Here is a 15,778-nt window from a genome sequence, read left to right as displayed (position 1 = left end):
GAGTAGAATTTTTTTTCGTGACTGGACGTATGATAGGTCAGGAATGGTAGAGGATAGTGGAGAGTCGAAAAGTTTTACAAACCTGCCTAAGAAAAGAAGTACTGAGCACCTCCGAAGTGAGCCGAAGTGGACCGAAGGGACCCGAAGGGACCCGAAGAGGTTGGGGTGGCAGTTCGGGCGTAAGTTCAGGTGGAAAATGGAAATGACTGCATATCGAGCCGGTAGGTGATTCCGGGCCCGAAAAGAGGGTGATTGACCTGAACACATGTGTGGGAGCAGGTTAAGTGAAAAAAGCAGAGAACTGAGCATGGTTTTGAAGTGGGAGTTTTGACTCAGCAGTGATGGTATGTGGTTGTGGAGTGATGGTATGTGGATGTGGAGTGATGGTATGTGGATGTGGAGTGATGGTATGTGGATGTGGAGTGAGGTGAAGGAAAGGTTGAGTGGCGTGTTTTGGGAAAAACGGAGAAAAAGTGAGGGGAATAATTACAGAAGTGACGGGATTATCCGGTTTTGCACCAACTCGCTCTCAACGTCCCCCGCAAGTTTCTCTGTAGGTTCAGCACGATGAGTGGAAGACAAGGTTAGTGACGATCCTACATTAGGCTTTCCTCCAGTCAAGATTTAACTTTCTGTGATCTGGATCGTTCTGTTACTTACCCATTGTCAATTCACCAAACGCCTATTGTCGACTGTTACTTTTCAGCGTAGGCTGACAAGCAGGTGGTAAAGGTAAGACGCCCTACTATCATCCCATACATCACGACTATGCAGAACGCGATGTATGTGAAGAAAATAGCTAATCACGTCCTTCTCAGCGAAACCTCTCAAGGTGTGTTTCCATTTCTCCCAAACCTGAGATGTCCCATTCACGCGTCGTTGATCATCGACTTCCTCTTCAGCGCTCGAACTCCAGGCTGACCCGCCAGGCCCCAAAGAAAGAGAAGAAAGAAGAGTGAGTCAAGAATGCCTCGAACGTGCGAAAACTGAGAAACCAGCGACGAAGAAGATGCGGCGTTCAAAGCGAAACAGTACGTCTCAACCTCATTTCTCTACTACACGGCCGCGTAGCTTCAGACTTGAATCATATCATATTGAGAAATGTTCTGATCTGCAGGAAGGCGGAGGCTGCAGCAATGAAAGCCGCTGCCGAAAAGGGCGAGTCACATTCTCTGTCCAACATCAATACCTTTCTTTACCACTGGACTTCACCGACGATGATCTCAAAATTAGGTTTCGAGACCGGCTTTGATATACGGGAGCTAACTCATAGCCAAGAAGGGTCTACTTGGAACGGGTATAAAGAAGTATGTTCTTCTGTCATTGTGTCGCTGTTGTTCGAAACACGCGCTATTACGAGAGGAAAGCTGATATATTTTAGATCCGGCAAGAAATGAAGATGTCGTCTCGAGATCATGATGGAGGAGAGCGGGAACGAGCATGGGCCATAGGCCATGGATCGGCCATGGAGCCATGGACCATGGGCGATGTGTCATGAATCTTGACTTTCATTTGCGAGTCATAAGCACTTTCTGTTCGTTCCGATTGGGCATGTGTCAGACAAGATAACAGCATGCAACTTTGAGGTGTTCCCCTTACTTGTAAATGTTTGATAGCCACGTGGCAGTCAATAAAGTTTGCCTCGCGCGATGGGGCCCAAGCGCTCCTTCTCCCCCTCCCCTCTCCCCTTTCCTCACTCGTAACCTCAATCTACCTTAGCTTACCTATAGCCTTCCTCGACTATTACCTAACTTATTGCTCTTGTCATTCCACAATAATTTGCTAGACTCCAACAACTTCGTCTTTGTCATCTCGACGTAACCACTACACTAGCAACGGTCAATCCTAGCAAGTCTCGCTCCACCTCTTCAGAGTCCTTTGTCCAGTTTTTCTCCCCTTCTGCGGCTCGACTACCTCATTATTCACTCTCACCACATACAGTCCTTTGAGCACTTGCCACTTCCTCTTTCTCGAAACCCTCAAGTCATTGCTTGTCAACCTCTTTCCCTCCATCATTCGACGCGGCGAAGACTGTGAGACAACATTACAACGGTGCACGGCGTTTACCCCGTTGACAAGGAATACTTGGAAACCGTCCGAGGGGCTTTACCCATCTTTTCTTCGTCGGCCCCACCTTTGCATCACCCTCATAACAACGATTCTCCTCCATTTCCCTCTTCTCCTTCGACTGAACACATCGTCACTGGCGATCGGAAGTTGAGAACATTCTCTCTGATCAGAAACCCAACTCGACCACTGCCAAATTACTCTGTGGGAACATTCTCGGGACCGCCTTTGACCATCTCCCCTTGAACAAGTCAAATCTCCCTTTATCCTTTCAGAAGACAGAACCCCTACGACTCGCCTATTATTCACACTGTCTTCGTCTCTCTCAACTTCCATTCCTTCCCGTTCCTGCCTTGCCTCAAAACTACCGAAGCACGTAAACCTTTGATCAATTCACACAAAGGTCAACGGGTATCACAAATATCGACATCACGGGAACCAAAAGCAGAATGTCCACCATGACGATTCCCCCAAGCGCGCCTTTATCCTCACCCTCGCACTCGACCCACTCGTCCCGTCGTCTAACAAACAGAATGACCAATCGTTATTCTGTCAACGCCATGTACTCTCTCGCTGCCGAACAAGACATCGAAATTGATGATGACCTCGCCAGGGCTCAACGTCGACTACGAGATCTCAAAGCGCGTATATCGGCTCAAAGTAAGAAGAATTTTGTGCTTGAGCGTGATGTGCGATATTTAGATTCGAGGATCGCCCTCATCATACAAAACCGGATCGCGGCGGAGGAGAAAAATCATCTGGCAGAGGCGTTGGAGGAGGTGGATGAGGAATATGGTTTATGGCCTGATGAGAGGAAACAGAGTCAATATAGTAATTTATTCTTTCTTTTACAGTCGGAACCTAGACATGTGGCGACATTGTGCAGGTTGGTCAGTTTGGCAGAGATTGATACGTTGTTACAGACGGTCATGTTTACTCTATATGGGAATCAGTATGAACAGAGGGAAGAACATTTGTTGTTGACCATGTTCCAAGTAAGTCCATCGTTCATTATTGATCCTTGACATCCTATGTCTTTTGTCCACAACGATCGTGATTGGCGGATACAGACGCGTCCGGCCGAGTGAGGCCAGGAGTAAAGGGCGGGCAATGGATGCTAACAGTCAGAGTGTGCTTTCAGCTCAGTTCGAAACCACCACAGAATTTGCTTCGCTATTGCGAGCCAATACACCGGTGTCGAGAATGATGACGACGTATACTCGACGAGGTCCGGGTCAAAGTTACCTCAAAAATACCCTGGCAGAGAGAATCAACAGTCTGATCGAACACAAAGATTTGAATTTGGAAATCAACCCCCTGAAGGTGAGTTCTCTCCCCTGCTTTCTCACGTCTTCATTGCGCAAACATGCTGCTCCCCTATGACAGTCCTTTACGCTGCGTCGTTGTCCAGTTCTGTGGGCTGTAGTTTATCTCGCCGCTCAGATGAGACGACGTTCTGTGTTACAAAATTGTTCATTTGTCAGAGCTGCCATACTGACTCACAGGTGTATGAACAAATGATACAGCAAATCGAGGAAGACACGGGCCAACTCCCACCTTCTTTACCCCGCGGAGTTCCCCAAGAAATCGCAGCAGAGAACCCTGATGTTCAAGCTATCATCATCCCCCGTTTGGCAATGTTGATGGAGATCGCAAATACTTTCCTGTCGACTATTATCGACAGTGTCGAGACTGTCCCATATGGAATACGATGGATTTGCAAGCAGATTCGCTCGTTGACTCGGGTTAGTGCTCATCTCATCACGACGTCCCGTTACATTTTACCCCGTTCCTCGAATACCAAACCGCCGCTAAAACAGAGGCCCGTTGCCAATAGAGGAATGCCGTGCCATGACCGGGGCGTTTCCATGTTTAGTGTGACTCGGATCGACACTGACCCATAGCGCAAGTATCCCGATGCTTCAGATGTATCCATCTGCTCCCTCATCGGAGGCTTCTTCTTTCTTCGGTTTATCAACCCCGCCATCGTCACTCCTCAAGCTTATATGCTTGTAGATGGGGTTCCGGCGAAGCATCCGCGGCGGACATTGACCTTGGTGAGTCGTGTCAACAGCCTCCATTCTTCGTGTTTTTCTCTACATTCACCCGCCATCAGGCTCTTTTGTCTAGACCGCATCTTCAATCGGCCTCCACGGGGCGAATCTCTTGTCCCGAAGGTTGATTTACACCTACGGACAAGGCTGACATACCAGCTCACTAAAATGCTGCAGAACCTGGCCAACAAAGCCAGTTATCAGAAAGAGGCATACATGCTGTCCCTCTCGCCATTCATCGAAAACAACAAAGTGCGGATGAACGAGTTCTTGAATCAGTTATGCGAAGTCGGCGACTTTTATGAATCGTTAGAAGTGAGCATCACCTCGGTCAATACGCACCCGTGAAGCTGATACACCAGTTGGACCAATACATGGCATTATCGAAGAAAGACCTCCAAATATCTATCACCTTGAATGAGTTGTACAACACCCATTCTCTCTTACTGCAGCATATCGATTACTTGGTGAGTCAAACTTGTGTCCATGCCCTTGACTAGTTCCTCATGACTGACCTCAGTCACCGAACGACAAACAACATCTTCGTATACTTCTCGATGAACTCGGTCCCGCTCCTGCTCAAGTGCCGCGTAAAGAAAATCGAAATCTTGATCTACCCCTTTATTCTCGTTGGGAGACTCCCATTCAAGATCTCTCCACCGCCCTCATGTCTGATTCTGTCACGCAGAATGATATTAATTACATGGAAGCTAAATCAATCTTCGTTCAACTCCTCCGTTCTATGCCGACATTCGACAAACGTCCCCTCGAGCTCTCTCTTTTGGCTGAACGTTCTGCCACGTCAAAGGATCCCGTCCTTGTGAGAAGGGGCATCAAAGTCCAAGACCTACTCTCCGAACTTGTCTCAGCTGGGATATTAGACCGAGGAGATAACTTCAAAATCATGCAGGATGAAGTAGCGGCGGAAATGGTACATCTCGGTAATGCCAGGGAAAAGGTAAATCTGGAATCAAGGAGTTTGGAGGCGGTTTATAAGACGATTTGCGATCATAATAATTATTTGAGAAGTCAGTTGGAACAGTATAAAGCGTATTTGCAAAACGTGAGAGGACAAAGTGGGAAAGAAGGGAAAAGTACGGGAGTGGGGGTTGTTACGGTCAATGGGAAAGAGAAGAAACCTACGAAAACCAGCGTGTTGGGGCCGTATAGATTTACACATGCTCAATTTGAGAAAGAGGGGATTATCGTTGATAGTAATGTTCCAGAACCTCGGTGAGTTGGATTTTTACTTGAACCTCCCATTTGTCCCTGGCTGTGTTTCATGACCTGTTCTCATCTCTCTCTCTCTCTTCCCCTGTCCTCCTCGTCGTTGCCTCCAAGGAGAAGGGGAAGTATGAAAAATGTGCTAAAGTCGCACATACTGAGGTAGACTTGCTGACCTTTCGCCGCGTCAATATATTCTTCAACATCATTTCACCCACACCGGGAACGTTCATCATTGCATTACATTTCAAAGGTCGAGAGAAACCGATATTGGAGATGGATCTGAAAATTGACGATTTGTTGGAAAAGGTGCGATTTTCATCATTATCCGCTCGAACACGAGGTTCTCTGGCCCTTGAGGAAGCTACTTTCTCAATATTCTTTCGCACTTGCGTTGATCAGGGCGTTTATCTTGGAATTTGTGATGATCATGTATTGGTCAAGAGATGTATGTGGAAGTCGGATGGATGATGCTGACGGACAGCAAAAAGATAACCAAGCTTCTCTCGATCTGGAATACGTCCAACTCAACGTAACGAAAGTGTTGGGATTGTTCAATAAGGTCAGCTTGAAAGGTTGCGGTCTCATCGAAAAGCTGACACACAGGTTTTCTCCAAACGGCGTTGAGCGATTCCTTGGGGCGGAGGCATCGACTTCTGAGATGTGTCGAGTTAACGTCGCTATGTGACCTTCAAGCGGCTAGCGGCATCGCCACTTTTATACGACGGAAGATGGAGATCCCTCAATCCCCATTCATGGTCTGGAGGCCCGCTTTCCAGGACACGGACAGACAACGCATTGATTGCGTCGGTATGAATTTTACAGGCTTGGACTATATCGACCATTGAGAAGACGCAAACCCAAGGGGGGACCAGTAAATTTTAGATGGTGGGAGGAGAGGATGTGAATTGTGCAAGATTATGGAAGATTTATAGATCTTGGTCACTTTGCAGGAGTGTTCATTAGGGTTCATGTAGGTATGTCAATGTATGAGAGAGATAGGCTATCTAGTCGTATAATTCAATTTTATAATGTGTCTTGGACAGATGTATCTGATTTTTGAGATTCTCTCCTGGTGCATGGTGCAGGATTCCATGAATAGTTGCGAATAATGTGAAAAGTGGAAGAGGGTACTGTCATATTGCATAAATTCATAATGCATAACACTATGCCCTAGCCCAATTCTTCATACATCCAAATCTCCATGTACCCGCCAATTTCTTTTTTCTTTCCTCCACAACTTTACCTATCATTCATAAGATTGGACCAACTCATACATTATTCTTCCCTCTATCAGACACATAAAAATGTCTCATGCATGTAAGTCCCACCTAACATCAAAAGAGGAGCTTGACCAAAAGAGAAGGAAAAAAACGTATCATTAGATGTATTTGTATGATGTGTGGAGGAAGAATTTTAGATACAAAATTGATTATACCCTAGTAAACTCCCAAGTTCTAGCTTTTCCTTGTCTACCTAAAATCTCTTCATTCCCTTTCTTACTCTTCCCTTCTTTAAAACCTCTAGTACGTCGATGTTCATAACCTTCATACAAACTTGGGATGAATTCAAAACTTCTCAAAAGGGTATATCGAGGTTGTGGGAGGTTGGTATTTGGACATAAAGCAGGAGGACGTTTAGCTAATTTAGGTAAAGCCCATAGAGTGTAAGGTGGTTGATCTAGGAGAGTAATGAGGATTGTTCCGTCTTTGTTTGGAACGGATAGAGGTGGATTGGCCGGAAGGGAAGATTGGGGTTCTTCGTTTTCATACATTTCGTCGGGTTCGATATCTGAGAGATGTTCCGACGATGATGATGATGACGAGGAAGATGAGCGGTGACGTTGATGTTTGTGCTTGTGTTTGTGTTTTGATATGGAATTGGGATTGTTGTGATTAGGAGGGTTGATTGAGGAAGAGGAAGAGAAAGAGAAAGAGAAAGAAGAAGTGAGAAATGGATGAACGGAACGGAATGTTCCAAGTAAAAGATGTTGATTAGATAAAATATTACGATCTTGATCTGTTATACCTGCTCCTACCAGTTAGCTTTTGTGACATGATTTCATCCCTCCCTCCCTCCCTCGACTTCCTTCTCTGAACAGGTATGTCACTCTCTGGCTCTCCTGGTTGAAAGGTCTGTCCCCCCTACCCCCTTCACTTCTGACACCAAGGTTACATAGAGATATCTAGAACTCTAGACCCTCCTAGAAGCAATATACTCGGTTGACATGAATCTCAATAGTCGGAAAGCCAATGTAAGTAATTGTAGAGTGAAAAAGTTGACTAACCAGCATGAGGAAAATTGAAAATAACCTTACTCCATTTCCCTTTCCCAATCCTTTTACATTTCTCCAAATTCGTAGCGTCAACCTCAAATTCCACCCCTACACCATTCTCCTTCAACTTTTCGATATTCCCCTCCGCATCAGAGTACTTCGAATATAAAACCTCTTGTGAATCATAGCACGTAGCCAAGATCCTTTCCCCCGGGATGGAATGAGGTGGAAGTAAAAGAGAAGTCGCAAATGAAAAATTCCCTTCACCTAAGAGAAGTATAGTATCTGAATTATCGAATGGAATAATAGGTTTGGATTTGGTTTTAGTTGCTTGGGCGGTTTTGGATTTATGGGTTTTGCCAGAAATGATGGAAGATCTTTTAGCTTCTAGAGCTTGTTGAGCTCTGTCACGTCGTTTCTTCTCAGAGGTTTGGGCTTGATGAGCTAAAAGAGCAGCTTTGAGCTTACGTTTCGCCATGTTGGGGTTCGATAGGGTGTATGTTATGCAATGTAAGAGTTAGTTAGTTAGGGTTACTGGTACTGTAAGTACAAGATCGCGGGGAGAAAAACGGAAGCAAATCCAAATCTCATGGAAAGTCGTCCTTGGAATTCTGCAAAAGTCACATCACATCTTGACTTCTTGAACTGTGTTCCGACGTAGAGAAGAGAGTATAAAGCAAGATGATCCTCCCGAGAACATTCTTCGATATATCCGTAGGAGGAGCCAAAGCGAATCGCGTGGTGGTGAGCTGCACTTATCAAGTTGTCTGTGTCGACAAGCTGACAACAAGTTTGAACTCTTCACCGATGTGTCAGTACTTTCTTCTCCACTCTTTTGTCTTGGATTGCAATGGTCATATGCTGATTTTCAGCGTCCCTAAAACGGCAGAAAAGTGAGTGTCGTAATCTTCTCTCCTTACACCTCCTGTGTCTCTTCAATCTCCTGCTTGTATACCTTTGCGACAACAGATCACAACGTGTAGAGAAGTACTCAAATTGATGGTCTCCTTCACATACCGTAAAGCAGTGAAGAAAACGTAGTTGATTGACAGCTTTCGTGCACTTTGTACCGGCGAAAAAGGTATTTCGCCCATATCGAATGTCCCTCTGCATTACAAAAACTCCATCATACATCGTGTCATCGATGGCTTCATGATACAAGGAGGTGACTTTACCAAACGGACTGGTGCCGGAGGGGAAAGTATCTACGGTGGAACGTTTGCGGATGAAAGGTTGGAAGGGGAAGGTACGGAGGTAGATAAAGCTGGGTCAGTCATTTTTTCCCCATTTAGCCAGTCATCTTGGTCTTTTACATCATCAAGACTATGCTAATGCTCAGATTGCTTGTGATGGCTAATCGAGGACCGGATACGAACGGTTCTCAATATTTCATCACTCTGGCTCCTGCCCCTCATCTGACGGGAAAACACGTGTACGTATCTTTCTTACTTCATACCATATCTTACCCGGACATATATCTCGAGGAACATCGAACGATGGACCTATTGGGGCTAGAATGCGTTTCATTACAAGAACGGAATAGGAAAGAGTGGTGATTCTGATAAATAGCGTGTTCGGTCGAGTGATACATGGTTTGGAACATATCCAAACCATTGGGAAACTCCCTACTGACAGTCGTGATCGGCCCATCTCTCCAGTAGTAGTGGTTCACAGTGGAGAATTAGAACTTCGACGTCCACCTGCCCCTCCTCCCAAACGTCGCTCCCCCTCGCCTATCTCAGAACCAGAGTCGGAATACCGACGAAAAGAACAAAGGCGGAGAAGTCGAAGTCGTAAATCTCTTGAAAGTGATGATGAAAGAGAAACGAAACGACATTCGAGCAAGCGAGATGGTAGAGAAAGGAAAAGACGGAATGGTGAAACTGGGAGTGAATCCGAAGATGATAGAAGAAAACGTCGAGGGAAGAGGGACAGGAAGGATAAGAAAGAGAAGAAAGAGAGGAGAAAGGAGAAAGAGGAAACGGAAGCCGAGTTGGATGCTCGGTTGGAAAGAGAAGAAAAGGAGAGATTAGAATTGGAGAGATTAGAAAAATTAGCAGAAATGAAAAGACAATTGGAAGCGGATCGTCAAAGAATCAAAGATGGTGGTGGGGTGGTTTATAAGGGTAAGTGTAATTCTGCATCCTTACTTCTACGTTATCCCATTTCTTTCCCTCTCATCTCATTCATCTTCGTCCCTCATGTTTTAGCGTTCACGACGTTGGACTGAATGTTTTCTCATTCTACCGCAAAGGCCAGAGGTGGTCTACTACAGAATAAGGAATTGTCCATTGTGATGTACAAGCTTATAACGTGTATCACTTGGGAACTCGAGGAATTGGGCTGATCCAATTAGGCAGAGGCGCTATGCGTTATTTAGATCCTGAATCAGTCCAACGTAACATGTCCTCCCGATCCAGACGAGACGAACCCGGTTCAGAATTCCGTGCTCAGAGATGGAATCGTGATATACGTCATCGTATTCCATCAAATCCAGATAAAAACAGAGATCGAGGGTTCAGAGGTGTTCGACCTGGTGAAAGAGAGAAAGATAAATTAGATAGAGATTTAGATAGAATGAGGAAAGGTGATGAGTTAGATAAGTATCCAAAGAGAGAAGGAAGGGGTGATTTGGATGATTGGAGGAAAGGTAGAATGGAATTTGTACGTTCTGAATTAAACACGGATAGAAATGATGAAAAGAGGGGAAAGAGTAGGAGTTTGAGTAAGGAGAGGTATGATAATAATAGAAGAGAAGAATTATCATCAAGGGAGAGGGAAAGGAGTGTGGAGAGAGAAAGAGAAAAAGAGAAAAGTCCTATGATGCTGAACAGTCCTAAAAGGGGTGAAAGTCCAGGTTCGGAAGGAAGTGATATGGTACTTGATGCGGATGATTAGGGAGTCAGTCGGTCAAGCTTATCAAAGTTTGACGGTCAGATCCTGGAGACTCAGTTGATTCAGGTGAAGGTTCGTAGGAAATCTCTTCAGGTTGCACTGGAGAGATTCCTTGTACAAACAGACCAGTCGTCGTGAGCGAGATGTCAGGGTCGAGGATAGATTGCAAAAAAGATGCATCCAGATACCAAGCAATGTAGGAATTAGATAAAGTTTTCAAGATAAGGCAATGGCAAGAGCTTGTAAGACCAGGTCTTTGTCTTCGCGAGAGTCGGTGAAGAGGAAATACTGTATGGTCAGGGATCGGACTACTCGTTCAGATACCATTTCACGACCCTGTGTACACCACGGGGTGGAAGGCCATAGCACAGGGAAGACTCATGAAATTGAATATGCAATGAGGGGAGAGAATCGGAGTTTTTACTATGACCCCTCCAACAGAGATGGTTGACTGTCAACGACGAGTGTATGGGCGGTGGAAACGTTTAAAGAGGAGGATACAGTAATTACACTCGATTTGAAGACCATTCAGAAATGACAGTTACGGTGAGGAGAGTGAAATCAACGTGAAACTCACATCTTTACCATCACAACTCAACTTGAAACTATCTTGGATTTGAGATTCCTCGTAGATCTGAGAGATCTTGGCTCCGATCAGGGAAATGATCAAGATGGGTTTCTCATCCTTTTCATCAGTTTTTACCTCACGGTCGATTTCATCTCCTCTAGCCGGGATCATGTCCAATGGTCGAAGATGGTCATGGGCGTAGTGGACTTGACAGGCAATTCTCATTATAGAGGGGAGAGGCAGGAGGGATTGACATACAGATTGCGATTTGAAAAGAACCAATTCTCTTGCCAGCAGTCTAAACCATCTCCGACGCCAGATTGAGCTTGAAGGAGATTGCACGGTCAACCACTAAGAGGGTCAGCTACCTCTCATTACCGATAGTAAGGGGCATAATATTATTCGTCCGGTGAGAATAGGGATATCCCAAAGCCAAAGAGAAGGAGGTACATTCCCCGAAGCAATGTGATTAAAATGCCGTGCGAGAATCACTGACGACAAGAGAGGACAGGAAATGAAGAAGCGATATCGAAACCCAAACCGACTCACCCCACTCAACATCACTCCTCCCTCCACTTTAGCTCTCTCCAACTGTTGTAACAACTCCTCTTTCCGTCTCTTTTCAGCTTCTGCTACCTCCTCCACCCTTCTCTTTTCCGCCTCTTGTTCCTCTTTCTTCGATCTTTCCCTCTCTGCTTGCATTTCGACTCTCATTCTTTCCGCCTCTGCCTCCTTTTCCACTCTCAACCTCTCATCTTCTACTTTCCTCCGTCTATCCATCTCTTCGTCCTCTCTCAGCTTCGCTAACCTTTCCTCCTCGGCTCTACGAAGACGTTCTTCCGCTCTCAATCGTTCTTGATCTTCCCTAAACCTTCTCTCCTCTTCAACCTTGACCCTCGCCTCTGCCTCCGCTTTCATTCGCTGTTCTTCCTCTGCCCTCATCCATTCTTCTTGATGCGCTCTCAAGTTTTCTTCCTCATGATCGGCGGTATTGTCGTGTGCGTGATCTTGGGCAAGTATGTCAGAAGTGACGCTCTCTCCCACACCATCCGAGACATGATTGGTTGGACCATGAGTCGCATTTGAATCTTCGACTTGACCTGACATGTTCCGATCTTGATTCACTTGACCCACTTCCTCTTCAGGGTCACTTTCGTCATATGCCAACCTCACACTGTCCTCATCATCCTCTTTCCCCATTATCACCATCGCATCCCTATTACTTCCCATTGAATGTAATCTAGTCCTCTCCCCCTCTTTCTGCATAGCCTCCAAATCTTTTCTGAACCGTTCTTGCACTTCTTGTTCCTCGTGCATTCTCTTTTCTACAGCAGCATGTAGAGCCTGTTGAGCACTCGGAGTTGGTGACATGTGCGTTTCAGGCGCTGATGAGGGATAAGACGTATCGACGCTTTCGGCAGAAGGTATAGGTCTCAATCCACCACCCGGATGGAGTAGATTACCTTCCTTATTTGAGCTGGCGAATTGGTTTCGATTCGACGAAGGTGGTGTGGGATAATCTTTGGGAGGTAACGGTGGAGGTGAAAAACCATCAGCTTGAGGACTATTAGGAAGACTACTCGATCCAGAAGCGGAAGAACGACGACGATGAAACGCTTTGACTAAAGCGGAAGGTCTGAGCCTACTACTTCCAGGAGAACTCGGTTCGGCAATGTGTGCTTTTCCGTTCCCTTCTGTGTGGGAAAATTTTGGTGAACCTGGCGTAGCAGGGGAAGAGACGGATCTTGGCGAATGTTGATCTTTCGACCGTGAAAAGGCATTTTCAAGACCCAGTCTAGCTGTGAGAGATGCTTTGCGGGATCGACGGTCCTGAAAGTAGTCTGTTGAACTCACGCCCTTGTGTGGAGGCCCTGCAGGAGAGATCTTCAAAGGCGGTGCCAGCGCTGGTGGACTGGGTGGGTTAGAACCAAGGTCGTGGATGGTGTTTGGAGGATGACGGAGAGGAGTTGGACTGGTGAGATCAATGATTTCCCTGGTTTTAGGTCCGGGGTGTAGATCGCTGTCGCGACTGACGCTACTTGACAAAGGGGCGGATTCTGGTGGTGTGGGAAAGTCGGACGCTCGTCGTTCGATATCACTCGCGCTGGTACCGTTGACGACGCTATCGTCTCCATCTTGATTAGGTGGAGCGAATCTGACTGAAGGGTCGGCGGATTGAACTTGACCATTGTCAAGGGGACTAGAGGGCTGGTTTAGGTTCTCGATGGTATCTTGTGGCGAGGGAGTAGTTTCTTGGGCCGGTGGTGAAGCAGTTTCATTTGCTGGCGAGGCATGAGTCGTTTCATTGGGAATAAGTTGAGAGGCGTTGACTGGTTGGGATGGAATGTCGGTATGAGCAGGATGGGGTGTGGCCGTAGGTTGAGGGTTCATAGCTGTGAAACTGTGCATGTCGGTATTGTGCAGGCCAAGCTTGTCGGCGACCAGTTCTTCGGTGAGTTGAGACGGTTGAGAAATACTGAGCAAAGCTGTATAGTCCTATTCGTCAGAAACTAAAAGTGATGACTTTGTCAAAAGGAAACGTACGGGGAAGAGTTGGGCAACAGCACGAGAATGAACGACTGCTCGTGCTACATATACTCAGCGTCTGTTCCTCGTGTTTCTATTTCCTAGAATGGGCGGGAAGTTTGGATAAGAGTTGACGATGCGTTGTTACGCCGATACATTTATCAGTCAGGGTAGTGAATGATGATGTGCTATTTGTGAGACAAGCTTTTGTGGGGGCTGACAATACTTCTAGAACTGAGGGTTGGAATTTTGAGCATTTCGAGGAAAGAATTACCTCTTCTAACACCCCTACCTTGGTCAGCTCGGTAGAAGAAGAAGGATACAGAGAGCTCACCCGACGGTATCAGGCAAATATGATAATACTGCACCTTTTCTTCCCACTTCTCCATAGCCAAATACGACCTCTCCTTCGCTGGCAGAGATGGTCTCGTGCCATTGGGGAATCACGGGGTCTTGTCCCTTGGATAGCAGCTCGAGGATGTTGGTGGTAGTGGGGGCATAGTGCAAGAGCAGCCTGACGTGAGCTAACTTACATTTTCAGGGGATGATCGATATGTAACACATATGATCGAGGATGTGAGAAGGGGAGGAATGAAGATTCCGAAGTACAGTTTGCGTGGGAGAATGTGGACAAGGTGGTGAAGGGGTTGAAACATACCAGCTGGTAGGATCGTCCTCTGACAATATTTGATCTCTGGCGTGCAAGATGGCAGGATCTGAAAGGTTGAGCGACATGGTGAGTGTGACAAGAAACGACAAGGGATCAAGTTCAAGGACATATGGGATATGTGCAGTTGAAAAGACAATGGGTGAAACGGGGTGAGAGGCGCGTGTTCAAAGTAAGTTTGTGCTATGAGTGGGTCGGACAAAGGGTGTCATTCTCTACAAAACGCCCCTTTGATCGTCTGCACATTCCCACGACATGGACAGCGTGCCCCAGACTGGTCAACAACCTGGCAAGAAATGCTAGGCATGTTGGACATGCATGCTTGTACTACCTTGACCCTACTCTTACTTCTTCTTTGGTCCGTGGAGTGGTGTTCCAATCAGCGCCGTCGCTCCTCGTAATTTGATACCTAAAACAGGCTCCATCTTCGCCAACAAAGCCAGACTCGCCTTGTCATGTTTTGCTCGAGAAGCTTCGATATCCGCAATCTGTCCATCAGCATGATAGATCATCTATCAGCGTGTTCATGGGACCAACCAGATTGATCTGCAGTGGGAAGGGATAAGGGTGAAGATGGGTCACTCACATCCTTTGGAGTCGCATTTATTCTCTTGGCCAATTCAGATTGGGTCATACTCTTCCCATTGGCATCTTTCTTCTCTAGCCTGGCCTGAGCTACGGCCTTGCCAACCCTGAATAACGTCAACCATACGTTTTACAAAGAGAAAGAACTCCATGACTCACGCGGGATCAATGGTCGAAGGGGGTTTGGGAGCATCATCAGCGTCTAACTTTGCTTTTTGCTGATAATCGGCGGCTGTGTATCAGTGACGATTCGTTCTATCTTTTCGGATGTCTTCCAAAAGATATCTGACCAAGAAGATAGGGAAGGCTTGATTTAGGAACAATAAATCAGGGTACTTACGACCACCTTTACGTTGAGCTGGATCTTTGGCAGTGGCTATGGCTGAACCCTGACGCTGAGCGACTGAGACGTTAGCTCATCGCTCGATATCAGATTGAAGAGGGACACACTGTTCAATGCGGCACCTTTTGCCACTGTGGGTCGAGCCGTCCTTTTCTGACCGATGATTACATTGGGAGCGTCCCAGTCAGACTGTAGATGATGAGCCATGATCACAGTAAGGGGTTGGTTGATCAGTGTTGAGGGTTTATCCAGATGAATGTGGGAGACGGAGGTAAAGCAACAGAGAGAACGATGGGCGATGTCAACGAGCAGCTAAGAGCTAAGAGCTATGAAAGGAGTAAACGACCCACCATGGTTCTGGATAGATCGGGGGGCTTCGTCTAGGATTTTCAATACTTGGATATTAAATGCGAACAGAAATTATGCTGATGAATGAACTTGGAGGTCGAGTCGATGATATGAGAGTTGACGATGACAGTGAGTGAGTAGACAAGTAGACGATTTTGGGGGGGATTTCATTCGAAGGTCGAGTGGCCAGCTAAGCGGCCATCGCCGCCTATACCCTCGGTCGACT

General features: G+C 46.4%; 6 protein-coding genes across 6 annotated transcripts; 3 read left to right on the top strand and 3 right to left on the bottom strand.

Moving 5' to 3' along the window:
• Positions 1 to 567: 567 nt before the first annotated feature.
• On the top strand, positions 568 to 1,498 carry TREMEDRAFT_63840 (uncharacterized protein; the record flags this gene model as incomplete). The annotated part of the gene is made up of 7 exons (XM_007006107.1): positions 568 to 583; positions 724 to 732; positions 819 to 832; positions 930 to 955; positions 999 to 1,031; positions 1,118 to 1,307; positions 1,382 to 1,498. The coding sequence occupies 7 exons, from the start codon at positions 568 to 570 to the stop codon at positions 1,496 to 1,498; spliced, it is 405 nt and encodes a 134-aa protein (XP_007006169.1).
• Positions 1,499 to 2,576: 1,078 nt separating this feature from the next.
• Positions 2,577 to 6,413, top strand: TREMEDRAFT_40095 (uncharacterized protein). Its single transcript, XM_007005982.1, has 10 exons — positions 2,577 to 3,062; positions 3,196 to 3,390; positions 3,573 to 3,812; positions 3,972 to 4,124; positions 4,281 to 4,436; positions 4,484 to 4,588; positions 4,642 to 5,340; positions 5,508 to 5,654; positions 5,830 to 5,907; positions 5,952 to 6,413. Exons 1-10 carry the CDS (start codon positions 2,601 to 2,603, stop codon positions 5,970 to 5,972), a joined length of 2,256 nt encoding a protein of 751 aa, XP_007006044.1. The 5' UTR covers positions 2,577 to 2,600; the 3' UTR covers positions 5,973 to 6,413.
• A 364-nt stretch (positions 6,414 to 6,777) lies between these two features.
• Positions 6,778 to 8,098, bottom strand: TREMEDRAFT_33066 (uncharacterized protein; the record flags this gene model as incomplete). The annotated part of the gene is made up of 3 exons (XM_007005949.1): positions 6,778 to 7,200; positions 7,309 to 7,379; positions 7,633 to 8,098. 3 exons carry the CDS (start codon positions 8,096 to 8,098, stop codon positions 6,778 to 6,780), a joined length of 960 nt encoding a protein of 319 aa, XP_007006011.1.
• A 209-nt stretch (positions 8,099 to 8,307) lies between these two features.
• TREMEDRAFT_23729 (uncharacterized protein) lies at positions 8,308 to 9,050 on the top strand (the record flags this gene model as incomplete). The annotated part of the gene is made up of 5 exons (XM_007005910.1): positions 8,308 to 8,364; positions 8,412 to 8,431; positions 8,493 to 8,513; positions 8,673 to 8,888; positions 8,960 to 9,050. Coding segments are annotated over 5 exons (405 nt in total), but the record flags the coding sequence as incomplete, so codon positions are not given.
• Positions 9,051 to 10,731: 1,681 nt separating this feature from the next.
• Positions 10,732 to 14,344, bottom strand: TREMEDRAFT_63836 (uncharacterized protein; the record flags this gene model as incomplete). Its single annotated transcript, XM_007006106.1, has 7 exons — positions 10,732 to 10,803; positions 11,093 to 11,434; positions 11,633 to 12,913; positions 12,938 to 13,579; positions 13,831 to 13,897; positions 13,944 to 14,123; positions 14,268 to 14,344. 7 exons carry the CDS (start codon positions 14,342 to 14,344, stop codon positions 10,732 to 10,734), a joined length of 2,661 nt encoding a protein of 886 aa, XP_007006168.1.
• A 230-nt stretch (positions 14,345 to 14,574) lies between these two features.
• TREMEDRAFT_40093 (uncharacterized protein) lies at positions 14,575 to 15,674 on the bottom strand. Its single transcript, XM_007005981.1, has 6 exons — positions 15,555 to 15,674; positions 15,312 to 15,393; positions 15,202 to 15,264; positions 15,021 to 15,093; positions 14,863 to 14,968; positions 14,575 to 14,764 (listed from the first exon to the last, which is right to left on the bottom strand). Exons 1-6 carry the CDS (start codon positions 15,555 to 15,557, stop codon positions 14,621 to 14,623), a joined length of 471 nt encoding a protein of 156 aa, XP_007006043.1. The 5' UTR covers positions 15,558 to 15,674; the 3' UTR covers positions 14,575 to 14,620.
• Positions 15,675 to 15,778: the final 104 nt, after the last annotated feature.

The sequence above is a fragment of the Tremella mesenterica genome (assembly GCF_000271645.1).
Source record: "Tremella mesenterica DSM 1558 unplaced genomic scaffold TREMEscaffold_9, whole genome shotgun sequence".
NCBI lineage: Eukaryota > Fungi > Basidiomycota > Tremellomycetes > Tremellales > Tremellaceae > Tremella > Tremella mesenterica.
This window is presented reverse-complemented; position numbering and strand designations above follow the sequence as displayed.